General features: G+C 42.8%; 1 protein-coding gene across 1 annotated transcript in view; it reads right to left on the bottom strand.

The window, feature by feature from the left end:
• Cwo (transcription factor cwo) overlaps window positions 1-27,989 on the bottom strand; it is a 45,795-nt gene that overhangs the window by 10,261 nt on the left and 7,545 nt on the right. Inside the window, exon 2 of the mRNA XM_077404126.1 lies at window positions 14,632-14,761. Coding sequence (XP_077260252.1) covers window positions 14,632-14,761 — 130 coding nt within the window. The remainder of the gene's footprint in view (window positions 1-14,631; window positions 14,762-27,989) is intronic.

Genomic DNA, 27,989 nt, shown 5'->3' with positions numbered 1-27,989 from the left:
GGGAGATTGAATTATAACACACGCACATCAAATGTATAATACAGAAAACGTACTCTTAGACGTGTTTAGAGAGCAATTTCTCTCTTTTTTTTTTTCGAAATAGATCGCTGAAAATTCAACGAGCAGCTCATTACGTTATTAAATAAAATACTATCAGCATGACGCACACAAGTGAACGATGTAAATATCATCCGAAGAAAATCCAACCCTCTTATGCAAATCGACACATGGCGCTGGCGCGGCGTCTATATTTAGACGTAAAAAATGAATTCCTCGACGCATCGTGCCGAAGCAAGTGCAGATCGACGACACGCGAAGTTGGCAAAAAAAAAAACCTTCGTAACTTCGCGCCCGGTGACGCCGATACGCGGTTACCGCGGCTCTCGCCTGTTACTTCCATCCGCTATTTACCCCCTCGCAAAAACTCCGGCGCGCATTCCCTTCTCATCGAAATTATTACGAGGAACGTGCGCGGATTTACGATCTCGTCGTGGATATAATTTGTGTCGCGCCCCAGATAAGCGGATGGCGTTTCCCGTCTCCTTCGGCCGTCGGGTATTTTTGCCCGTCTGTTGCGAGTGCCATGCAGCCTTGAGGCCGCAAACGTCGACCGGCCGTTAAAAATGCTGGTATCTCCATAAATTAAGATTCATTCGGCGAGCAGAGAGCTATGTCGAAACGTCGCGGCGATCGAGAACCTTTTTTTTTTTTTTTTTTTACGTCAGGAAAACTCTCATGAGTACCTCCGCCCCGGCGGTGGGGCGGTAGGTTATGCCGGACTCTTACCGGCTAAAAACCTGACGCGTGGCCTACTTTTGGTGTTCTCGCAAGGCCAACCGGGAACTAAAAGAAATATTGCCAAGGAGCGGGCAAATAACCCGACCTCCCCAACCCCCCCCCCAGGTCTCCCAGTTAGGGAATCTAATCTAAAACGGCGGCAGGTACCACGATACCCACCGCCGCGCCCCCTAGTGAGGGGACAGGGTCGCAGCCCGAGTAACCGCCCTCGGGCCACGGCCCCCCACGGGCCCCAGGGGAGGAAAGGGGGCAGAGAGTCTCTCAGACCCCCACCCCCCCGAGGCCCACCTACTCCGAGGGCCCGGGTCACGAACCTAAGTTCCCAGCCCGCGCCCTCCCGGCGACCCGAGGAGGCACAAGTGAGGGAAACCCCTTAGGGAATCCCCCCAAGCCCCCTCGGACCGCCGAACTACTGTCATCCAGAGACAGCCGAGGAGGAGCAACCCCTAGAGGTCGGATCATCCCCAACCATCCCGACCACCGGACAGGCCGAAGCCTGTCCGGAGGGTAGAGGAGGAGGAGAAACCGCCGTCTTCGGCGGCCCTCGTCCCCCTCTCCCACCCTTGTGAGCACAACCCGCCCCCCCATCAAGCGCCCAGCATGCAACCCCGAGTCCGCACAAAGCGGACATCTCGGGGCCGCCGCAGGGCACTCTCTGGCCCGATGGCCGCTGACCCCGCAGCGGTAACAAAGACCACTGCGGTCCATCGGGGAGGTGCACAGGGCCCCGACGTGACCCACGTCCAGACATCTGTAGCACCTGAGGGGGCGGGCTCGGAGCAGCCCTATCTTTGGGCTACTCCAGCCCACTTTTAATCCCCTTTTTATAACTGTGTTCGCGACGTCCACAGAACATCGCACCCACGTCACCCCCATTCCCCGAGGGCGACGGACTATCTCCCCGACAGTCACGTTGCCCTCCTTACAGCCGCCACCCGCGGTGATGGCGGCTCTTATCTCCGTCCGGGTTACGGAGTCATCCAGACCCGTCAGGCGCAAACCGACGCACCTGGCAGGCCTGGAGACCCGCACCCCAAAACCCTCCAATGCGACACTCATCCGCCGCGCTAGAAGGTCCGCCTTCTCTTCCTGCTTGTCGCCAGGGACCTCAAACACGAGGCCACCGGAGACGGCCCGTCGGCAAGAGATTCGCCCAATTCCCAGGTCGTCAAGGGAGACCTTCTCCCTCGCCGTCCTGAGGACCCCGGCATACGTCACCGGTGATCCCCCAGGGACAGTGAATGTCACTGCCGCCGTTTTCGGGGGGGCCGGTAAAGCCACCTTGGCCCTCTTTTTCTTTCCATTGGGCGGCAGCGCACGCGACGCCCCCCCAGCCCCACCCACACGAGAGTCTCCCCCCGCGAGAGAAGGGACAGGAGCCGCCGCGCCCCCGCCAACCACTCCCCCCGTCTGTCCCCTCCCCCTCCCCGACCACTCTGCCGGAGAGGGGGGTGGCACAGCGGGAGCCATCCCCACCGCAGAGAAGTTGCCCCCCTTGTCAGAGGGGGCCCCCCTCATATCCCTCACGATGGAGCGTACCTCCCTCGCTAGGATTTCTACCTTTTTATCGAGAGCCGCGAGGCGGGAATTCTCTCCCTCCTCGGGCCCCCGACCACCAAACGCCCCTTTCCCAGGAGCATCGGTACCTCTATGTTTGACTCGGGAGTACGTCTGAGTAGCGATCTCCCGAGTCATTTTCTGAGGTGGCAAGTCGAGGGGCGTCGAAATCGACGTTCCCTCCCCCACTTCCTCCATCTCCGCGTCGATCTCCATTGGAGTCGGAATCGTCCTCGACATTCCCTCCATCTTTTCTGTCAGGTACCTTACCCGACTCTTCAGTTCGGAGTTCTCCGCCATTGCTTCTTTCCATTTACCCGCAATTACTTCCATCCTCGAATCTATCTTCAAGGGCGTTAACCACCTCTTCAATATAAATTGCGTATTCCTCCATCTGTTTATTTATCATACGAACTCGATTTCCGCATTTGTCCTCATCTACCACAGGGGCAACCAGAACGCCATAAAGGAGGTATCTGGACCTATCCAACACCTCATTCAATGACAGTTCCTTAGCTCTCGCGCCGATGGGCCCGGGGAACCGAACAATCTCGTCACGAGAGCATCTCTGGAGGTTTTCCCTCCAGCGCCTCATAAGAAGCTCTCTCCTCTCCTCTCTTGCCTCACCGTTCCCCACCGGTATCCAAACCATTCCCCCTGTCTGTGGCAGTCTCACCAGACTTACCACCGGAGAGAGGGATACGCTCCTGTCCTCAGAATTCTTCGACCTCTCCCTACTCGACCTAGTATTGGTCGTACTTATTTCGCTTACAGACTCATCGCTTGATGACGACGAGAGGTTGGCTGAGCCAACACCTCCCTCCCGCCGGTCTCTGAGTATCCGATTCCTCTGAGACGGTAACTTCTTCTTCGTAAAAAAACTCATCCATAATTTTTACGGTTGGTTTTATTTCGGAGTATCCATCTCCTAGGCCGGTTGGCTTCCCAGCCTCACGGGCCCAGCCTGCCCGAGCTCGGGTACCCCAGGCTCGCCATACCCGTATCGGGGACGCCCCCAGGAAGTCCCAAAGGGCCTCCGAGGCCGCCCCCGACCCCTGAGGAAGTGGTGCGCTCTCAGACCCTGTACCTCTCCACCTGGGCCTCCCCTCGGCAAAACCGAGGGTACTGCCCCAGTGGGTCATTGGTACAGGGAGCCCTCTCACCACGACAAGGTGGTGCACCGTCGAGAGGGGGCGATCGAGAACCTCTCGAAACCTTGAACGGCGCTGCAAGATGTGTATCGTACTTCGCTCGCGCAACATTCACACTCGCGTAATGTGACAATTTTTTTTTTTTTTTTTTTTTTTTTTTAAAATTTTTTTAAAATATGCATATACGTTGTGTATCTCGAAAGACATGGGCAAGCGTCGGTATCTCTCCGTATTTTTCGAGCCGACCCAACGTTTGCGCCTTCGATGACTTTCAAATAAGATATTAATAAAAATAACGAGCGTTATATAATTGAAGCATGAAACGCGATTCAATTAGCGTTTTAATTTAATTTGAGCGACACGTGTGATATTCTTGTCGCTTAAAATCGATCACTGGTGTTACTATATAACGATAGCCGCACATAATTCCTTCTATAATTGCGATTTTACATTTTGGAATTTTTCATTAGACATTTTCCGCTAACGTCTCCTCTCAATTTCGACCGATCGATCAAGCAGCGATAACGAACGTCTCATTGATATCACTTGTTTATCGAGAAATCCCTCTCGGGCGAAAAGAACGATGGCTCATCGGATTTTAAGCCTCGGCACGTTCGGCTGACGTCGCGTCGCGGCTCCCCGGCTGAGTAACACCGCTCACGCCGAGATCGCGTATAGGAGACATTAGCGAGGAAGGAACGCGTACGACCACGCTAATCGCGGATGAAGCACACGCGTCGGCGGGTAAACACGTCCTGTTTTCACCGAACGGTGACGCATTCGGAAACACGCTATTTTTGTCGCGCCGTCGCGTGTCCGAGCCGAATATATCACGCTCCCATGCGAGTATAAATGTAAACGAGGGAGAGAAAGAATTTTTTTTGTTGAAGGTTTCCACGGCGAGTGTTCCAATCCCGGCAGGCTCACCCGAGGGAGGCCCGACTCTCTCGAGCAACTTGAGCGGTCGTATAGGAACCTCTATTAAGCTGGACCCCCCACCAGCGCAAATCAAGTTCGCACTAGGTCAAAAATTTAGTGCTATTATAGGTGCTAATTAAGTGCCCTAGTCCGAATTTTGGTGCTCGAACCGTTTAGCAGGAAATCGCGTACAAAATGGGGGGGTCCAGCTTGCCATAAAGCTGGACCCCCCCATATCAGAAAATGGTCCTACAGAGAAGATAAGTACACTATAATTTAGTGCTAATTAAGTGCTAATTAAGTGCTCTAAAAAAACGATAAAATGTTGACAGATTATAACATTTATTTAAATATACCATTATATATTAGGTATAGGAGTATAATAGGCGAACTGAAAAAGAATACTTTTCAACATCATATAAAATTGATCAGATAAACTGATAAACCGTGCTTGAGTCATCGAGGCCACCGATTTAAAAAAATTATATTTTGAAAAAAGCACGTTTTTTATAGGATTTAAAGTCTTGGGATAAATTTTGTAATTTATAATTACTTACAACTATTAACTTATATTGGCTCCATTTTTATGGCTTCAAAGTAGTAGAAAAATGAAAAAAAATTCAATTTTTTGAAGTTCCTAAAATCCTATAACCCTTTAATACTCGAGATGATCAAATCGCGTGTCACTCCGCGTAGATAAAAATGCGAGATATATAATAATATTCAATAATATAATTTCAACGAAAAAATAATAATCGTACATATTTGGCTTATCGGGGAGAGAGAGGGAGGAGATCGCGTTCGCGACACACTTTCTCCAAAAGTCTAAAAGCAAACGTATGAAGCGTACCTCCGCACGTTTCCCGCAAATCTTTTTCGTAAATTTGTATGATGAAAAGTTGTACGCATAAAAATCGTATATGATAGCGAAACCGATAAGCCACGTGCCGGTCGTATTTTAATTTGCAATGAAAATGGCTGTCTGTGTCATTAAAACGCGGCCGCGCCGGGGCGTTCTCTCAGTGTGCAAATCGCTTTATGTGACATTTGACAAGTGTTATTTGGATACGCGAGTCGGCTATTATTGGGATCGTTTCACGTGATGTTTTCATGAAGTTTTAAACAACGTAAGAGAGACGAGTATTAGGCTTCCCGGTGCATTCCACCGTTGCAAGAAAACATTTCCGCTGGCAAAAGTCCGAGCTGGCAGTAAAACACGCTAATCACAATCAATTAATTCAATTAATGATAATCAGACCGAACCGATTGTATATATATAATCTGTATAAGCGGTATTAATTAAATAGCCAAGTTGTTCAAGTGCGACTAATTATGCAAGTGCGGCTGAATTTATTTCAATGCAAAAGTTGAATTTGATGTGCGGAATGACCAAAATATAAGACACTTGATCTTGGTGCAAAAACACTTCAATTAATTTGATATGCAGTTTATTAATAGAAAAATCAATTTAATTCAATACTATATTTACATAAATATTATTATTAATTAATAAATCTGTAAAAAACTAATAATAAAATACAAATTTCTTCGTCAGCCTGAAACATATAACCCAGATCCAATCATGTTTAATCGGCGTCCAAACTCTTGCCTGAGGAACCCCACGTACCGCGTGTAACGTATATGCTCTACACCACTTGTTTACGCATATATATTTAACGCTATCATCACGTCGGTTCATAGTACGATTGTAACCCCCGATCGGCTATCGAGAGAGCTCCGTTATCGACGCCGTTAATAGTCATCGCGCGAAGTCCACTGCGCGATATTCAGCGACGGCCGGGTTATCCGATTCGCGGAAATCTCGGAATAATCGCGGTTGGGCCTCTATACGTCAAAAGCCCGACGATGTCGCCGCTCCGTCGTCACCCGGAGGCTCTAACGAGTCTCACATCACGTGGCACGCGACGTAAGATTGTCGTGACCCTCGAGAATCGCAGATTATCTACTGCGATGTTTGATCACCGGATCGTTAAAGCCACCCCCATGCGTACGTAAGAAAAAAAATCGGATAATCGAACAAATATTCACAAGGGTAACTTTAACGAGGCTGGCAAAAGATTTTCGGGCATGCGCTTTAAATCACTATATATATATTGAAATTTGCGGCATAAAATGACATGTAACACAAATTGAAGAAAAAAAATTAAATTCAAGAGATGCGGGACTAATTTCTCACATAGATTGCGACTTCGAACAAATTCCGATTAGCTTAGACCAACGACTCGTTGAGAAAAACCTACGGTATTTTCATAGACGTACCTGTATATAATAGACTGAGCATTCCCATTGAAGAGTTTCCGGCAAGCGTATCTTCTGTTCGGACAGAAGATGTATAAGCTTGCAGTGACACTTTTCCTTTTCTAACATTTAGGACACAATTAGAAAAGGAAGCGCCGCTGCAATTGATAATTAATTGATAATAATACTAATTAAAAAATCTTCAAAACGTACGATAGAAAGTATAGGAAGTGCAATAAATACATATAAAGTACGCTGCGAAAGTCAGTTGCCTCATTGCACTGGTCGAATTGATAGCCCGTCCCGGGTAGTATATTAGGGAAGTACAGGTTCTCCAACCTTCTGGCTGAGGTGTTATTTTTCGCAACATACCTTACCTATATATTTTGCATCCTGCCACATCTCCCAGATTTTTCATCGTGTACCTCCTACATTTTAAAGATTTATGTTAGTATTATTAAATTAATTATCAATTTAACTATTTGAGAAATATCTGTGTGCGCCAGCCATATGGGACCTACAATTTAACACCGATTTCGAACATAGAAAGGTCCTCTCTAGCAAGATACTATCGGTGGGTTGTCATTACCTCGGTCATTACCTTCCAAAAGGTGGCGATCGAATAAAAACCAACGATCTTCGGCTCTTTAGAGCAGCGCACTTCTCTCTGCGCCACGATCGCCACAGACAAGTAACTTATTTTCTATTTGATGTTGTTTTCGAAATCGAACTCCCTGAACCGATGAATACGGAGCGCGGAGCTTGTAATTCTCTAAAAGCCGCGTTTAATCACGATAAACGTTATATTCGTCCGAACCTGGGCATTGTTCATTAAATTAATGAATTGTTCGTTAACATGTTTATTTACTGCAGAAATATATCTTTCATCTTTCACGTTCAATTCTTCTACATAAATAAGTAAAATCTGTCTGTAAAATTAACGCATCTAATTAACGCGCAAAGTTCAGTGGATCTATAGCCAGATGGAGTCACTGGGAAGGTAGATAGATAGAGAAGGTATAATAGATATAGAAATAAGAGGCATCTGATCAATCCGAGACATGATTTACATGCATCAATTTCATTATAACACCGATGTAAAATCGATTCTCAAGCCGAAGAATCTTTTACATGTTTGTTTCCATAATTCTAATTACTTTTACGTTAAGATCCTATATATACGTCAAGATGTATTTTTTATTCGCACAACGATAATTTCCCGTGTCGTCCCAGAAAAATCTAAAATTTCACCCAATGTTACGTCTGGCTTTCAGCGACCGACATAAACGGTCCCAGCAAACGAAAAAAGATTGAAAAGAATTAAAACAGGATTGCCAGGAATTCAATTAAGGACTTTCCGAATTCCATTCTGTCCAAAAAAGGGATTGAAATAGTTTCAATATCATGGAATTCCTTATTTTGGAAAGAATTTGTCTTTTTTGAATCCCATCCAATTCCAACACAAAAATATTATACCACTGAATGCCAGGTTAGGGATTGGAAAGTTTCGTGATGAATTCCATTGAATACCATTGATTCCGTTAACGAAATGAGTACCACTGAATGCCAGGTTAGGGATTGGAAAGTTTCTTGATGAACTCCATTGAATACCATTGATTCCGTTAACGAAATGAATACCATTGAACGCCAAACTAGGAATTAAAAATTTCCGTATTGAATTCCATTGAATTTCGTCTATTCTGACAATAAAATGAATACCATTGAATGCCAGGATAGGGATTAAAAAGTGTCCGTGTTGAACTCTGTGGCGGTACGCGCCAATAATAGTACACGCCCGCGCGGTATCTGCATTACCGGCAATTCGCGTCGACGCCGCTAGGCGTCGCATCGCCGGGGCATCTTCTCGAGTTCAAAGTTTCGTCTCGACCGCTATGTAAAGGGACCCCCTACGGTGCCTGACAGATCTTACAAATCTCATTTTCGGGCTAATTGCCCGTCGGCAGTAGTGCGTGTAATGCCCTTAGGCATACACAAAAGCTTACCGACGAACAACGGCGCTTGGTCGCCCAACGGAAGCGCGAGACGTTTCGTAAACCATCTAATGCCATGCAATTCCATAACCTTTACGGATTCCATAGGAGTGGATGGAATTTAAAATTTCTTTTTTGGATTCCATGGGATTGGACCATCTCATTTCGAATCCCATCTAATTTCATCTAATTCCGCCAAAAAAGGGATTCAAAGGTATTAAAAAATTTTAATACCTTTTAATCCTTTTGCGTTTGCTGGGGTGATAGTTGCATGATTACTGTTGAGTAAAAACAGCTGATTGGTCAGACGTGAGTCCCCGCAGGCGAAAGTCAAACAGCACGTAACACGTGCACGAGCATGGAGAAATAAGAGAGGAAAAGAGAGAGAGAGAAAGAGAGATACGAAAACCGGGAAAAAAAACGGAACGTGATAAATGCGTATCGCGACACGCGTTGAGTCACGCGGTAATTCCGCTCGCGCGGTGCCCGATGACGATGGCACGTGAAACTCGGCCTGTATTCGAGGCCTTATTTACGGGCAATCAGGCCGAAATCAAAGGCCGACGCGCTTCCGGCGCGGCCGGAATATCGCGCGGAAAGTTTCGGAAACACATTGCGCGAGAAACACACCCAAAGCTATAATGATTTAAAAAGCGCCGCGCCGTTCCTGGCGATCGGCTACGTCACATCTGTTCGCTCTTATCGCCCCGCGAAGTATTTTTCCGTTCGCCGTCAGATACGTTCGGCTTTTGCCGAATCTGTATAGCTCCTAGGTATTAATATGCGTATATGCTTTCGTCCCCTCGCGAGCTACACTTTACTTCACCTCACGCGACGTTTGGATGTTATGTAATTACGGTTGCTGTGATTACTTATCGCCATCGCGTGTAATATCACGAGATTAGAAATCGAGCGAAGCGAAAAAAATTATCGTTAACTTCACGCGAAGCGTCTCATATCACTTTTAATTAAATCAATGAAGAGGAAAAATCGTTTCACTTTTTATAATTGACTCCGCAGATGTAAATATATTGCAATATATCGTCCGCGCGCGAGGCTGATTCTGCCAACGGATCTCTCTCGATATAGCTCGAGATTAAATGCGGCCCGCGACGAATTTAACTTGGAAGACCTAACTGTTACGATAAACGTGTACACACGTACTCTAATTTTGGCACGTTTGCCATTTGGATCAACGACTTCTCATTTTCAACGTTCGCTGCGACACCGACTGCTATGAGAAAGGATATTCGCGATTAGAAACGACATATTTATTGCCTGTTTGCACGAGTATACGCATCTTCAAGTTCTAAGGTCGAAAATATCTCGGAAAATATTATAGAAATGTATTGAGAGAAAAAGAAAGAAGAATATACGATAGAAAATGTTCGCTTTTGGGAAAAATATTAACCACGATTTTTTCCAAAATACTCTACCATTTGCTATCCGTTTTTAAAAATTATGAAATATTTTCATGACTTAAAACTTGTTTAAAAACAAAGTCAGCTATGTATAGAAATTTCGAGATTATCAGAAATGGTGCAGACATTTGAAATAAACTTGATATTTTTGAAAAATCTGTGAATATAACAATATATAAACCTTAAAACTTTTATTTCAAGCTTTTTTTCTTATCGTTCCTACAATGTTAACTAGAAATATAAAATTCGATTTCTTTTTCAGAGGAATAATTAACTCTTAACATGTACAAGAGCACTTATAAAAAAGTAAATGTTGTCTTGTATTAATATATACTCCAACACGTTCAAAACTCATCAAAATCGGAGGGAGAAACACTTGCGTTTCCTTGTTAGACATCTTCATACAGCGATCTTTATAAAATCGAAAAAAAAAATCAGTTCATGTCGACTTTGCTGTATAATTTTTCATATCAATTTTTTATTGCATGATGATTTATTATAGCGTGATATTACTCACTTCCAATTAATTTTCGTCGTGTCCGGTTGACAATTTTCCGCGGTATCTAAAAAAAGGAAATCTCAGAAATCGAGGCACATGCCGTGCCCATTAAACGAGATGCTCCCAGGGCTATTCCTTGCACGTGACGTCGTTGCGAGCATTATTTGGGTCGCGTGCGATCGTAGTCACGGCCCGATCACTTTTCCACGAGTATTTTTCTGGTCACGTCATTCGTTTCCAAGAGCGTCGCCGCCACGTGATGCCGACTTGGATATTTTATGGAAATAAACGAAGACGGGGCGGACGCGGACGCGCGCATAAACTCTCCTCGGGCGCTTCAAACGAATCAGAACCAACGGAAGCGGAAACTCGTCTCGGCCTTATACCAAGCCTTATACGCGCGGGAAAGTGTCCCCTTTTTATCAAACTTGAAATATTCTGCGTGTTGCGTTAAAATAAGAGATATGTAGTTTTACATAATAGAATGCGCTCCAGAAACTACTTTCTAATTATTTATCTCGATAACCATTATATAGATTAAAATCAATTATCACATTTCTTCTTGCATTTCCTAAAAGTTTATAAACATAAACTTTTTTCTATTACTCGTTATATTAGAGATTACAATTATAACCACAATTAATGTTTTCTCTCAAAATAATATATTTTTCACAATGTTCTCCGATATCTAAAAAAATTTTCAATAGACTTATATTTTCGATGATAATTGGTGAATTAATAACACGAAGCTTTAGTATTATATAGTAATACAAATTTTAATTTTTTAATGTAACGATATATGGAAATGTTCACATTTATTTCTAATTTTTAAAGAGAAAAGTATATCTTTCAACTTGTTCCTTAAATCGTTTCACGTTATCAACCTTGTAATTTTAACATGGTACTTTATTAGAGTATACTAAATATATTCCTTAACGTTTTCCCGGATACCCCGCGAAGTCTATATCAGCTCATGATGCGTTAGGACGCAGTGAGATGATATCGGGCAGCCGCCTTTCGAAACTCATCACCGTGCGAAGCGATCGACGCGCGCTCGACGCGACGATTCCAGAAAGCGACGAGGAGAAGCGCGTGACTCGAATTATCTCGTTCGCCACGTGCAGCTCACGAGGGAAAGAGCGACAAAGACAGAGAAACCTGAGGCAGAACAGCTCACGGAAGCTTCACGAAGGTAGCTCACAGCTACCTCGGTTCCTATAACACTGACGCCAAGAAGCACATTTTCAAACGGTAGAATGCACTCATAATAATTTTTATTAAAATGTAAAACGCGTAAAGTTCTTAAAAAATTATACAATTAAATAATCGAATGCGTGTTAATGTGTATGTGCCCTAATAATTAAAATTTAACAGATTTATATCTATTATTATAACAATTAATATAATTGTTTAAGAATTAATCGCTGACTATATGCGCTGAAAGAAAAGTCGGAAGCACGTATTTTTTTAAATTGACTTGAGGACTTGGCCCGAGAGCCATTTTCTCCGCTTCTGACGAGGCAGCGAAATTTCTTCCGGCTGCCGTCGAGCAAGTGTAATCGTGCACGGGGTCCTGATTCACAGCCATGACCAAGAAACGAATCGGGGTATTCCCGCGAATGAATCGGCCGAGGATGGCGAAGGAATCCGCTTTGGTATCGCGCAAGAAGCACCTATATACGTTTTTATTTCGTGCGTGCCGTCACGTGCGCGCACGCGAAAGCCCCGATCTCTCTCCTCTCTTTCGTCACGTAAGAAAGAAAAAATTTAAGGCCGCAAATCAACGCAAAGACATCTTTGATTCTCGGATGTCCATTCGTGAGGACGACGTCGGTAATTCAACGCAGACCGACATTACTAGACAGACTGACGGACGCTGCTTTACATAATTTGCCGACGCAAAGCGGATTGGGCACGCTTAACCAGCGACGCGATTCATCTTTTATAATCCCGATGCGTGATAAATGAGAAGAAGAGAGAGAATTATGCAATTCGAGGATTCACTCGACGTTGCGCAAGGGTGCATGCTGGATAAAAGCGCGAAAGATTTCCTGCTCGTCTTTCTTTCGCTAATGCGATTACGTCGGCGGTCATCGTGGCGAACGCGAGAGCTCTTTGAATATCACAGTCATTCGCCCAAAAATATACGATTTTGGAAATCAATAATGTGCATTCGACTAAAATAAATCACTAATCGTTTCGAATTATTTTTGAAATAAATATAGGCTTTTAGAGATGAGAATGATTTACGAGTTGGGCAGAATAATAACGTAAATCACTTCTCAGACGAACTCCATTACCATTGCTTTCTCCTAACTGTTGGAATTATATGTCACCTTAGGAGGGAAAGAAAGAGAGAGAGCGCCGAACAAACGTTCTTTCTAATCGAGACCCGTATAATCATCGCAACATCTCGAGAAGACATCTAGTCACGGTTCCGAGCTACTTCCTGACTACGAAGTCCCTTGGTTTGGTAAAAGCTCGACGATTGCACCACGAGAGAAAGAGGAGAAATTTGCCGAACAGATTCCCGGCTGGATAAACCCGCGGAAGATCGTATGGTCACTTGGAGAACACTGCTCGATCATCAGCATCGCCTTGCAATGCGGCAAAGCACAACGAGACGTCTCAGATTGGACGAAACAAAAATATAATATATTTTACCTATAATACATTATACCTATATTATTTTTTTTTAAATAATGGAAATTAAATTACGATAAGTTTACGTAGCACACGTAACTACCACTAAACGCAACACGATGAATTGTCGACCATTGTAACTCGGAACCTTGGCACAAAAACGGCATTTAACGGAAAGCGGCCTATATAAATATATTGGAAACACGTGGGTCACACACAAGCGGCAGAAACATCGCGTCAACTAACAGTCCTCAGCCTCGCTTATCGCTACTACTATAAAAAGCGTGGACTATAAATACAACGCTGATAATACAAATACTAGTTCCTAGAAATAATTACAATGCATATCGAATATTATCAGAACTTACGTATATGTTGTATACTCATAGTTATATATAGATAAAATATTGAAAAGTTTTAATGACACGTTTTTTTCCGATGGTTAAAAATATTGGCGTTCACGTGTCGACAATTTCTGATAAGAATTTAGCGTGCTCGACATCTCCGATGTCCGATTTCGCGCTATCGCTGTGTCACAATCGTCATTTTCGGGACGTGACGTGACTAACGCACGCCGTCGCGGCACACGTCGTTGCGTCATCGCTGATTCGACAACACGGAAAACCTTTCTCCACGTCGCGATGGCCTGAATACCTCGCGATTTCTTATATACTTCGATTTCGGAGTCGTCTTCCAGCCAAGAAAACCGATAAGAAAAAAAAGCGAACCCAGCAGCAAAAACGCGAAAAGTGAGAATTAAAACGAAAGAGCAACCCTTTCTCCGTCGATTTGAATTAAATTTTTATAGAATGCTTCCTGAAATATATTTGTTCGTCTCAGAAAAACTATTAAGCATCCGCTATCGCTATATAATTTTCATAATTGTAGCAAAAAATAAACATTATAGAAGAAGATATAAACAATGAAAATATAGCAAAGATGAAAAAGATAGATTTTTTTTTTAAATTAGAACACGGTTTTTTAAATGTTAATGGATGGGATATATTTATAATTTCCTATATATTTTTCCGAATTTATATATATATAATTAAAAAATATAATTTTTTTTATTTTCTCAGGGGATTATTTATTATTAGCCGAGCAAATACAACGAGATTATAATTGGTCTTTCTTTACTCGCGCGTAATATTTGCCTGTGACTAACGCGTTGCATCTCTGCATATAATTTTCTCAACACCGAAGTATTCGTATACGCTTTCATTTAAGCAAATGTTGTGAAACACGGTAAAAATAGTCGATGGATATCTGACGAGAGAGACACAAAAGAAACGAAACGCGAAGCGGCACCGCGTTGCTTAATATTTCGTTTCGGTTGGCACGAAATTACTTGTTATAGAGCCGATCGTGGTACAAATGAGCTACATATGACTCACCCTGGAGACCTTCTTCTTGGTGTAAACCTCGTCATCCTCCGAGGCCGTCGCGAAGTTCAGGTTGCCCTCGCAATATCCAGCTCCGATACCCATTCTGTATATCTCGTCCTTGCAGGATCTACCATCCAGACTGAAAAAAAGAACAGAAAATACATACGATTAATCATCTACAATATTATTGACCCAAAAACGTAAGGTAAGGTAAGTTGTCGATCAAATGATAAAGTCGACGTTTCCATCCGTTTTTATGCTTACGTTATACATATATACGTAAACATGGAAAATAAAATTTCTTTGAATTTTACTCGGAGATAAACTATTCTCAATTCTTTCGTTTGATCTAATAACTATTATTTCCCATAAGTTAAATTCTACGCTAATTATAGAGTTCGATCCTTTTGTATCATATTAATGAAAACAAGAATAATTATTTTATTATCTCAAAGGAAAAATGCACCGCGTCACGTGCGTCATGATCCTATCAAGAAGCTAAATGGATCCGCTTAGCGCGATGCTTACGCAACCACTCGACACGAATGTTTCAGTCAATAACCCTGTGCACGTCCCTTGCCCCGTTATAGATTTTCCGCTGTAAATAGAGTGAACGGGCAAAGCACGAGGCTCCGGCGCATTATTGATAAGCCCGGCAATGTCGTCGCTTATGAAACTTGCAGGCGACACCGTTTCCCTAGTCCGTCGTAGTAGTCGTATACGCTACGACGCGACGGTACGTCGAGGGAGCCTCTCCGGCATTCTCGCGCAGCCCCCCTTGTGACATGAATTTTTAACGGATTAAAAGAGTTCTCCGCCGCGGCATGTTCTTCGCATGCATGTGACACAGATACGTAATTTCGCTGAGGCAGTCGGAAGGCCGTCGGCAGCGGTAATCCGCTAATAAGCCATCAGAAATCGGGTCTCATCCGACGCTTAATAATTTATGCGTCGCGAGGACAGAGCCGTGTGACCAACATCCTTTTGAGAAAAAAATCGGTCAAACCCCCGTTTCTGTCGCATTATCGTACGTGTGTACTGGTATAGAGATTCTTCAATTCGTCACAATCGTGACGAATTACAGACTTGCATTTTTAACGCGTCAATAACAAACGCTTACGTCAGCGATAGGTTCCACTAATTAGTTATTTTGAGAAACAGTGTGGAATTGATGGCGTCATTTCTCTCTACCTATTTCCATTGACTTAACTATGGTATTAATATATTACTCCATGAATGTTTAATGCAGTTAAGTAAAAAATTATTGATCAATTCGGAAATTCAGAAACAGTTGTTTCTGAAAATCAAGACCTATTTTTACATTCTTAAAGATCATATTCTTTAATTAAACGCGTTGCGTCTTATATTGAAAGACAAACAATCGAAAAAATATTCATAAGAAAAAATATTTAAATTTTCATATCGCCAATTTGCTATTTTCTAGCGCAATTCTCAAAAGTAATCACATTTCGCAAGAGTCATATAATTTTACAACAATAACGATAATTAGCTTTATGTTTATCGCGTTCGCTCGTACGAGAGTTCAAGGCCGGAGTTGTCGATATCGTCGATATCCGACACGAGAACGGATAAGCCCTCCATCGCGAAGAACAACGCGAGGTCGGATTTCTTGCGAAATTTTTACGGTTCGCGGAGCTGAAAGCTAAAAATTTCGTAGAAAAAGAGGAGGAAAGAGTTGCGAAAGTATATAAGTGGTGCGGAGTTAAAAATTTCGAGGGAAAACAATCGCGCGCTCGTAGACGCGAATAAAACTGCGCGAGATCGGCACGAGCGTCTCGAAATCTGGACCTGGGTCAACGAAACGTCTGGCAACGAGCGACGAGCGGAGGCGCAGCAAAAAAAAGAGATAGGAAAAAAGAGGAGCGCAGGGGCGAAAGAAACGTGGGCTTGCATGCATTGCAGTTTCCCGCGGTGCCACGTGAACCGCACGGCCGCGGTTCACAGCCGGGGGCATTCTTTTTATCACGCGTGCTCCTCTTATACGACGACACGGCGCGCTTACTTAAGTATATACGTGTACGTCGCAGGCGAGCAAGCGCCTCGTGCATCCGCGCACGTGGTTGACATTTTCCGGCATGTGACTAGGGCCGCCTGCCCCTTTCCCGCGCGCGTCGCGAACCGTGCCGCGTTCTTTCACACGCGTCGCCGACATCGGTTAGACACCACCTGTGTGCACCTGCGGCTGCAGCGTACCTACCACGCATCCTCGTGAAACGCTCGCTATATAGCGAGCGCGCCCATTGCACATGTAACTACCACGTGTGCCCCGAATAGGATCGCACTATGCAAACGCTGCGAGATTAATCGCGACGTTCGATTTCGAGGCCTAGTATCGATGCCACACCTGGCGTCGCAAGAGAAGTGTATACAATTTTAACTACAGACACAGACCCTCGAGGGCGGCAGTGTGGTCTATAGTGGTAGAGCGCCAGACTCGTAATCTGGCGAGGAACCGAGGAACCAGGTTCGAGTCCACTAGAGCCATGGAATGTTTTTCCGAAAGCTGCGCCCCTCCGTGCAAGATTGCGAGGCCCTTGTGCGGAGAAACCTGGGCGCTCCGTCTTTCGGAAAGAGACGTTAAGCCGTTGGTCCAAAGGGTTAAGTGAAAGGAGAAGGGTTACAGATCTCTTGAAAAATATAATAGATTGTTGCATATATTGCATAACGCAAGATGTTTAACTATATACAGACCCTCGAATAACATGATTAATTGGTTCCGTGTTATTGAAAACTATGTTTTATTCGAGACTTAGGATTCATACAATTTCGGAGATCACGTTCCGTGCTATTGAAAACCGTGAAAGTCTCAAGACTCCAGATCCATTTAAGATTGGTTCCAGGGATTATTTTTAAAAAACTTTAATTGTCAATTTTTTACAGTGCTATTCGAGACTCCGTGCAATTCAAATACCATGTGATTCGATGGTCATCTGTATCTTAATTCTGATGATTTCTTTTGATGAAAATTCTTAGAATTTTAACATAACAAAATAAAACAAGTAATGACTCTGGAATACATTAATATTTACAATTATGTAAGTCACATTATCATAAAAAATTCGTATTAGTTTTTAAAATAAGTATGAAAGTAAAATAAAATAAAGCTTGAAAGAAAGTAAAGTTGATAATTCGATAATAATAATGAATTATTCAACAAAGAATTTAAAATGATTATCGTTTCCTATAATATTGACAATGCTAATTATTCAAACTTTCAAGAAGCGAGACAGCACGTCATTATCTACGATACCTCATAACAATGCAATCAATATCAACGGACATCAATAACTTCGGGATATCGAACAAAAGTCCAAACAGTAACGTCACAATATCGAAACATCGAGAAGAAAGTATCGTTATGTCGTTATCGTCGATACTTTCTTATGCGGGTATGACACGCCTGCACGCGCGTGCACGTTACGTGCGTGCATCCTACGCGGTGGAAGAATATAAAACGCCGTGAGATTTCGTAACGCGATTCCGTGTTGCACCATTATAATAGCGGCGGGGCAATTATACGAGGCCGCCCGCGTAGGCCGTCGGACAATATCCGGACATTTTCTGATCGTGCGCGGCGACGAACGACGTCGACGAAGATGACGCAACAAAATGTGATGCACGTAATAGAGCACGTAATGACTTCGATCCGGGCTGCCTTTTGCCGGAGCCCTTGCAGTCCCCCAATGGATCGCGTGCATAACATCCCTCATACGTAACGGTGAGGATAGTATAAAGATTTCCCTTGCCTCTCACTCTTTCTTTCGTCGGGGGCCTTCGGGGGCCTCTTCCAAATTGAATTGAAGCGAAATTGATTCTTGAATACGAACTACAAAAAGTTATATGATTAATCTTGGCACGTTTCACGTTCTCTGGCATACATTCTATCACCTGGGAATTTATAGGGGTTTTGCGAAAAACCACAGCCTGTCGTTGGTCTTCAATCAATCTTGCGCGAAGGCAATCGATAAACCGCAATAGGTGTTGGCTCTTAACGTGCGGTCCGTGGAACCGCACATATTATTTTTTTTTTTCGTTTTCATCTTCAGTATTGTCGCGTGTTATTTATGACTACTTGGCTGGTTTCGAAATCAATTTTAAGATGTCTCATCATCGACAATGTTATGAATGTTTCGCATGTCGTGTGCGAAGAATACGCATCGAATATAGACGGCGATGACATCACGAGTAAAAGTTACCACCGAACAGCAGCGTCCCGTATAAGTTTATTGTCTCGCAAATTTCAATCGAGCAAATCGTTCGATAGTAAGTTCATTTGTCGATCCTAAAGATTTTATTTCCAAAATAAAATTATCCATCGCGTAAAGATCTAAGGGTCTCTTTACTTACGACTGACCGTATCTATCCAAAAAATCCCACGTAACCGAACGTGTCTCTTAGAGTTTCAAAAATATTCAGCAAAGATTAAAGCAGAACGTGCGCGAAGTAATTGCAACAAGTATAAAAATGGCAAAATTTTGTGAATGCATATACGTTTCCCTTGTAAATCATGCGATTGTTACAATTGTTCATGTGATTTCACACACTTTTATCTTCTGCCTATAATTTCTTATGATGTAAGATCCGCGCACAGCGTATAGCTGCGGTGCTCGAGATCCACGCGAGGCGTCCTTCATCGACCTTACTGCCCACCATGTTACCCGCTCGCGCGTACCATGCGTTCACTTTCACGTTCGGACGCGCGAGCGCACGTGCGTGAGGCGATTGATTCACTTGACTGCGGCGATCTCATCTCGCGACTCGCGAGCAGAGCCGCGCTGCGCTCGCGTCAAAAATCTCCGGTGAGATTTTGCGCGAGACACAACAAATAGCTAAGCGCCTGATTCACTGACCACTGACGCTCGAAAATCTGTATATAGCTGCATGCACAAAACCGCGTTTTTCCTCCTTGAATAAAATATTTGAAAAAAAAATGGAGAAAACAAATATTTACGAGATTTAGTTGATCTTCTTGGGAATTCACATTTATTCGTTTCCACGAATAATACGGAGATCCGCGAGTGTTGAAGCAACAAATAAGTTTCGGTGACTCACGTCAGGCACCTGACGTCATCGACCTTTGACGTCAGACGACTCCTGCGCGGACTTGAATTCACAGAAATAATATATACCGTGCCTGTGGGATCTCGTTTCGATTCGATTTAATATTGGAACGCAGATGCGGAGGAGATGCGTGGTACAAAGTCCGCTGGGACGGCTGGGGTCTAGGTCTCTCCAAGAGGTGAACTAGATCCCAGACGAAGCCGAACACAAAGATCGAGTGTCCTTCGACGACCTTTTTGCATGCCACAACTGTACGCATCGATGGCGTTGCCATTCACTTTCACGCCGTTGCGGTGCACGAAACACGTGCGCTCACGAGTGCGTAGGCACGCAAGTGGATAATATGCCATCTCTTCTCTCTCTCTCTCTCTCTCTCTCTCTCTCACACACACACACACACACACACACGTACTCTCGCCCTCGCACTCGTTCTCTCTTCCCGCATACCTATACGTATAAACAAACGTCGACGACAGTATAAAACGCAGGGAATGGCATTCGCCACGCCACTGCCGATTAATCGCCGCTGCTAACGTGCGTTTATCATCTTAATAACGCACTCTTTTCTACGCTGCCATGTAATAGTTTATCATTGCGACTCGTTAGCTGTACATTTACATTCGGCTTATGTCGCGTTACTTGTATTGCATTTCACGAATGCAAGATAATCCATGCTGGACTTGCAAGGATTATCTTGCATAATGGACAGTGTGGGATTTTACGAGAAATTGCTTTTTTTTATGCTGTGTATTCACGTATGAAGAAAACAGTCTTTCAGCCAAAAATTGGAGCAACAAGAAGTGTAAAGTAAATGCTTTTTTTCATCGATAACATTTTTCACACAATCTTCACAATGTTCTGGCCAACGTTCGTAACGTAGTCGTTAAAAAATTGATTGATTTACTCACGAATCATGAAAAATTATTATCGAATTAATTGATCCGAAAGTTTGAAATGCAAAAGACTGGAGTCAGCCTACGGTGTCTTCTCTCTCGTTAACCGATTCGCGCGGTCCGTCATCCTTGACGGAGCTGTTTTTATTCAGGAAATGATGGACAATAGTGTATGTGTAGCGGTGAGAAGCGCAGATGGCCGGCGCGACGACCGCGGTGGTGTCGGCGGCACATGAATAACGAGAACGTGCACGCACGCACGTCATCACGGTAGTTACGTACTGAGAATAGTCTCAAAACGCCGGGCGATTCTCCTTATCGGAGGTTTGCTATCGCGTGTGCACGAAACAAAAATCCGATTGATCGGCCGGTCGGTCGATCGATCGATCGATCGTAACCGGCGGCACGTTTCTCGCAAACGGAAAGTGACGATGCGTAAATACGGGCCGCCGCGTGCACGCGCACGTGCGCGTAACGAGCGGATGGCAAACGGAAAAGACGCACTTGTCGCTTGTCACACTTTATTCGTGATTAAGTATAGTGACAGGCTCGAGACGCTTCGAATCATTTTGAGTATGTGACGAAAATCTCTTCGTTCTAAGCGAGAAAAGCCTTTTTAAGTCTTAAAAATCTTAAATAATTCGAAAATATATTTTTCTTCTGCACGTAATACTTTGCATTATTTCAATCGTGATGACGTATATAGTGATGAATTTATAATATTTCAAGTCATTTCAAATATATCAAAAAAAGCTCTTTAATAGGAAAACAGTTTTGAAAGTCTTGAACGTTTTAAAAAGATATTTTTCTTTTATAAGATTTTATATTTTTTAATAAAAATTTACATTAAGATTTTTTAATCTACTTTTAACAGACACGGAGAATAATTTTACTTTTAAGAGTTTTAACCCTATTTCCTCCAATGTTTTTTCCGGCCCTTTAATCCTCCAACCATGCACTTTCAAGTCAGACGTGTTTTTCAAAATGTTAATAGCTTTAAAAAATCCTCCAAAAGTTATTATATCTTTGTACCTTCGACTAAAAATCAATGTAAATAACATTTGAAAATCATTTATTTAAATATTTTTTTACAACAATTATATGTCGACAAACACGTTACGACTCGTTTTATTTAAAAAATCATAACTCACGAACAAACTATTTATCACGATCATTTGTTTTCCGCAACAAACGAGTGTTAGAAATTCGTGGGACACTAAAGGGCGGGTTTGAGAAAATAGGGTTAAATATAAAATATTCGAATATTTCGAAAAAAAGATTCAAAACTTCCAAAAATTTTCAAGAGTTTAAAAATTTTGGTTTCCTCATTAGATTAAATCGCTTAAAGATTTTCAACAGAAAAATTTAAACAATAAAATTATATAACTAATCAAGTCACTCACGACTACCTTATTAAACATTCATCAGAGTAAATTCCTCAAATGTGCTCCTAAAATTGTAAGAGCCCGTATAATTGCTTGGAGTAGTTTTTCTTTTTCCAATATTAGATATCTTACAATTAGCAGTTAAAATCTAGTTTCAAAATTTTCTTGAAGTTCGCCTGAGATCGTCGACTTACGGAACTTCTATTATCCGATAAAGGCGCTTAATGCGAAAATCACTTTGTTTTGAACCACTTATAACGTATATAGCGTTATTTATCCGCGTTTTCTCACAAGGTTCGGTCCGTCTAGACGTATATCTTGTATATATATCCAGCGAGCAGACTAAACTGCCATGAATACAATTTAGCGATTGACGGCCTGCCTGATAGGTATATAACGCTTCATCTCCGATGACGCAAGAATGTAGATGACGATTTATACCGCGCACCTCGAAACGGGCGAGGTTCCGGCGGGATCCCCGTGACCCGCGAGTGCCTCGTCCTCGACGAGGCGAATGGCGAACGACAATATCGCGACGTATAGCTTCTGGCTCCATCGTGTTTTGCAATCGGTAACGGCGACGCGTACACCTCCCCGTCCTCGATGCTCAATTGACACGGTTGACAGCTGCGGAGATGCGCCAATGCATTCGGGTAACCTTCTCCCGTCGACGTCGTCGTCGTCTCTCTCTCTCTCTCTCTCTCTCTCTCTCTCTCTCTCTCTCTCTCTCTCTCTCTCTCTCTCTCTCTCTCTCTCTCTCTCTCTCTCTCTCTCTCTCTCTCTCTCTCTCTCTCTCCCTCTCTCTCTCTCTCTTCGCCTTTCAAGTCTTCCGAGTAAAATAGAGCGATTCGGCCTAAGTTATTTTCGGCCCGGCCGCCGAAGGTCGTCGCCTTGAATGGCCACTACCTCGAATCGGCATAATCCGCGAAATCGTGGCCTATGGCCATATCATCGGCGAGGCAGCCGTCTCGAGACGAGGGTAATCTCGAGCTGTCACGTTGACGTGAAACGACACGTCACATGCGTCCTTTGTAATTATGCAAATAATTTCCGCGAAAGAAAAATATATTTTTTTTTTCCAGCTTGTCTAGTTTCTCCACGGCATTCTATTTCGAATATATGTTCCGCGAATTAAAAGCGATCTGATTCACTTAGCGGACGGGCACAATAGTTCGCAACCTGTTGCTAATCCATAACCGAACGCCGTATTAGCGCGTAATATAATCTTTCATTGAACATCGTTGTGTAGATTGATTATTAAATCGAGCAATAATAATTCAACGTGCCGCTCAAATTAGAACGGGATAAAAATATTAAACTCCGATATCAATCGGCAATTGCGATAATGAACGAATTGTTATTAAATCTATAAATTAAATCTCATTCACTGATGGCTTATAAATAAAGGTATCAGAAATTTTTCTGAAACGAGATCGCGCGAGGAATGGAAAAGTGAAATTTTATCCGCTCCGTATCTACCAAAGTATCGCGAAGGGACTTTCATCTCTCGTCGCGATATCATCACATCGATGCTCGGGAAACCATCATTAAAGAATTAAAATCCATTAAAATCCATCCTTTCTTCGACTTTCTAACCAGAAACGTTCGTTGCGCGCGCGGCAATCTTTCGGGCGTATTCTCGTTGCAAAACGCCGAACCATTAACGTCCGTCGGCCGAGCAGGCCAGGTATAGTAGGCAGCGGGCAGACAGGTATTTCGAGAGCCGAGAAAAGGCAACTATTCGCACCGGCATGGCATCGATTAACGTGGCGACGCGACGCGTGTTCTCTTCTCTTGCGTTACGCAATCCTACACACAATGCCGAAAGTCCTCGCACTCCTCGCGAAATCCCATGCACTTATACCCGACCACGCAGACGCGCGTGGAGTTGGGAAAGGTCAAGGATACCCGCGGTGACACAATAGTACGTGCACAATCATCCTTTACGAAGTATACTAAAAAATTCTCGCTTCTCGCCGATATTGCGCGGCGCGACACTGCGTGTCTTTGATGTAAAGCACGTACAGCTTTCCGCGTATAATTGTAGCATAAAATACATGGAGAAAATATTATAGCAAAAAATATATAATGAAGTTTCCGTTATACTGGATTTTATACTAGCGTTGTGCGACAGAGATTGCGATCTGTTATATTCAAAGATATTTATATAGATTTTACATTTCGTAAAAAAATGATCGCGATGAATCTTTATACAATTGATGTACAATTTAAAACGGTTTAAAATAATATTAAAATGAGACAGCAGATTTATAGTCCGAGTTTAACTGCTTTTACATAAGTTTTATATAAGCTAGTCGCACGTACGTTTTACGTTCGACTGCAAATCATAATGTCATAGTAAGTTTTTTGACGTAGTAAAGAAATTGATTGATGATTGATTATACTCTGTGTAAACACTTTTACATATATTATAAGTTTTTATACATTCACAGCTCAGTTTAAAATATTTTCATAACACTGTGCATCGTAATTTTTATTGATGTAATTGCTAAAAATATACATATAATTTATTTTCGATTTTCATAGTAATAATAAATACTACAGCACCGTTACACTCCAGCTTTACAAACAAAGTGTAAAAGAAGTTTTGTAAAAAATTTAATTTTTTATGTATACTTCACAGTGTAGAAATTATTTTTCGGGCTCGGTACGAGTTTTGCGTCTTTCTTCCTTTTTCTTAAGGAGGCTCTTACCCGGCGCTCTAATCAACTGTAGGCAACCGAAAAATTATCATTAATAATTGGTTATAAAATTATCGGAAAATTAAATAAAAAAATAAATAATGATTTTTACTAGTGTAGAGTAAGTTATATGTTCTTATTAGTGTAAATATTAAAATTTATACAATAAGTCAGTTGACTACGTCAGTGCTAAAGAGCAGAACATGCGCGTTGTCACAACGTCGTCTGTAGCAGTCTGCAGCTAAGTGAGGTGTAGCCCGTGTAGCGTTGTAGCGAATGACGCGATGAAGAGATGGAGCCAAGAAAGATATAACGTGAGAATGCTGAGAGGGAAAATGAAAGGAAAATTCGCGAAAATAAAGGTTGTCCAATGCGCGGAGAATAATTATGCCGCTACCATACAGCGCAGAGAAAAGACATGTGCAAGTGAGGTTAGAAACCTTCGCGCGATTTGGACACTTCGGAAGATCATTTGCCTAACCTGTCGTACGTCATATTAAAACTACAATTCTTTTTATAACTCATCGTCAACACCAAGTTTTCTTCTTATCATTAGAAAGATTATTATTTTAACTACAATTCCTTAGTTTTTTGTTTACCTGGCTCGCCAAACTTGCTAAGAAAATACATCGCTTCCGGTAAAATTTAGTGTTACCATATGCCCTGTGGTTTAAAATGCGAATTTCATACTGATATTTTTACAGTTTTTATCGTCAACCTATGCTCAAGTTTTGGGCATCGGTCCGTTGTGGTTCACTTTACAACATATATTAATTTCATAAGATCTGTCATATTATGATCGAGGTAAGAGCCTCCTTAATACGGATATATCCGCGTCTCTGTTAAGACAAAAGACAGAATTTAACGTACTACGATACACGTAATATGCATCCATGCACGGGACGGTTATGGAGCTATCGGAAAGACGAATCAATCGCAGCCGTTCTCGCCTCGCATTTGATAACATAAATTCTGTTCGAAGTGCGGCGGAGAGTGCGCCGTATATACTCGTGTATACCAGGTCGTCGTGCAAAAATACTAGCCCATATCCAGGCCGAGCGCGTGTCATGCAACGTGACTTCTGGCTCGCCGCGCCGCGCCGCGCCCGCGCCGCTTCATCGTGCGAGCAATCGTACACTCCCCACACGCCGGCGCGCGGGAGCGCGCGGTCGCTCGATTCGCGGATCAAAAACGTTGAGAAAACGTGGCATTATATAAAAATATATATATATAAATTAATAATATATTCGGATAAGTCAATTATGCAAATATACATATATGTATATAGTATAATCGTTTCTAATTATATTCTATATATAATTAGAATTATTATTATTATATAACAATTATTGATCGATATATAATTCTATAATTTTATATCTGTGTGTGTGTAAAACCCACAGATGTAATCTATATATTATATTTTTAGCGCAAATATATTAATGCTCGAAGAAATTATAAATCTCCCGGGACTCTCTCCAAATATTTTTCCGAACTATACCTTTTCGCTGATATCCAATCCTGATATTCTAGCGCGGATGCGGTACATATTGGTTTCCGCAGTCCTGCGAGAGACGGTCTCGTGTATTTTATAATTCTAGAAATAGTATACGATCGCGGAGCGGCACACAGCTGAATCCACCAGCACCGTCCCCGGTTTCGCGATTTCGTCGAAAGGAACCTTGACTTCGTCATTGAAAAAAAAAAAATCGAAAACGCCAAAGCGCGGCGAAGACGCCCGCAAGGTTGCGACTTAATTAAATACTGAATCCACCATGGGCTATATATATATATAGACAGGCAGTTACGAACTTTCTACTATTTATTTTGCTGAGAATGATTTTACGTTTTATTTCAAGAATAATGATTCGATTTCCCAGAAATACACGGCGAAATGAACTTTTTTCCGTAAGAGATTGGAATCAACGACGCTGATTGCGAGACGTTAGATGACAGGATAAATGATCGCGATGAGCAAAGAATAATCTCGAGAACGAAAGGAGACGGTTCGGAGTTTTTCGCGATGAATCATCTCCCTCCAGTAATAAGATCGCCGTACTATTTTCCACGACCGACCACTCGGCGCGTGCGTTCATCACTCATGCAGCACACATACGTACACGTACAGACGCAAAACACACACGCGCACGCATACAAAATGTACGTATAACGAGGACAGCGAAGCGCCAAGGTGACTGTCACTTTTTTCTCGAACGACACTGAATCTCTGTTATAACGATTAGGACTGTCGACCTCCAATATCAGCACTAGAGGAATTACAGATAAATTTTACGAAATTTTACGAAAGAGAAAGGAGATTCAAGCGGAAACGCGAGAAAAAATATGCAGTCAATTTCTCAGACACTTTGGATTATAAAACCACACGTAGAATGACGAACATTGATGGTTATTGTAAAAATGTTTAGATTATAATTATTAAATTTATCATCAAGAATATTGCAGCTTGTACATCTACTAGCATAGACATACCTACTGCTTTTCCTCTTAATAAAAAGAAAGAATAATCTTTTCATTTATATAAATGCTCCGAATTAAAACGCATAAATCAACAGAAAAAAAATGTAAAGCTTGAAACGTAAACTCAAAATATTTAAGTTAAGCCTCAAATAAATAAAGGATAAATTTTATTTGTTCATCGTGCGCCATTACATTCCATTCGAGCGTCTTTGTTTAACTCCGGTTTGTGTCAGAAATGCCACGCGCAGCAATCAACGCGACACGATACAAACGATGAGACGCGTTTTGTTGCGCCAGTACTTTGTCTCGTCTTATCGCGCAACACGGTTTTATCGTCGAAATTTTCCACCAGGCGTACGAGGCAATCGAGACGGCCCTCCCCGTATCGCGCCCGCGCCACGGCGACGACGAGCGGAGTTTCGCGTTACCGTGCCGAAAGGTGCGCGCACACGCGAATTTTCGGTCTGCGTTTACCCGCGTAATATTTGATAAACATGAAAGGAGAGAGAGAGAGCGCGATCGATTAACCTCGGCCGCGCCGAAAATCAGTTTATGTGCGAACGCATCGCGGCGAGAGGAAGAGAGAGACGGAAAGAGAGAAAGGTGCAGCCATGGGCGGCGATAATAAATAGTCGATAACTGGCAGCCCCGACGGAATATGTATAAATATCGCGGCCACCACCGCGAGTTATTGGTCCTCATATCGAATTCCATTGATGTCACCGCCGGACTTCTATTTCGGAAGGCCTCGTGTCGTTAGGCCACAATTGTGCACGCACCAGACTCCGCGGTATATATATACATATATATATATATATATATATATA

Source organism: Temnothorax americanus, unplaced genomic scaffold (genome assembly GCF_048541705.1).
Source record: "Temnothorax americanus isolate GAGA-0224 unplaced genomic scaffold, ASM4854170v1 Scaffold18, whole genome shotgun sequence".
Taxonomy (NCBI): Eukaryota; Metazoa; Arthropoda; class Insecta; order Hymenoptera; family Formicidae; genus Temnothorax; species Temnothorax americanus.
The sequence above is the reverse complement of the archived record's forward strand: the minus strand, read 5'-3'. Positions and strand labels throughout refer to the sequence as shown.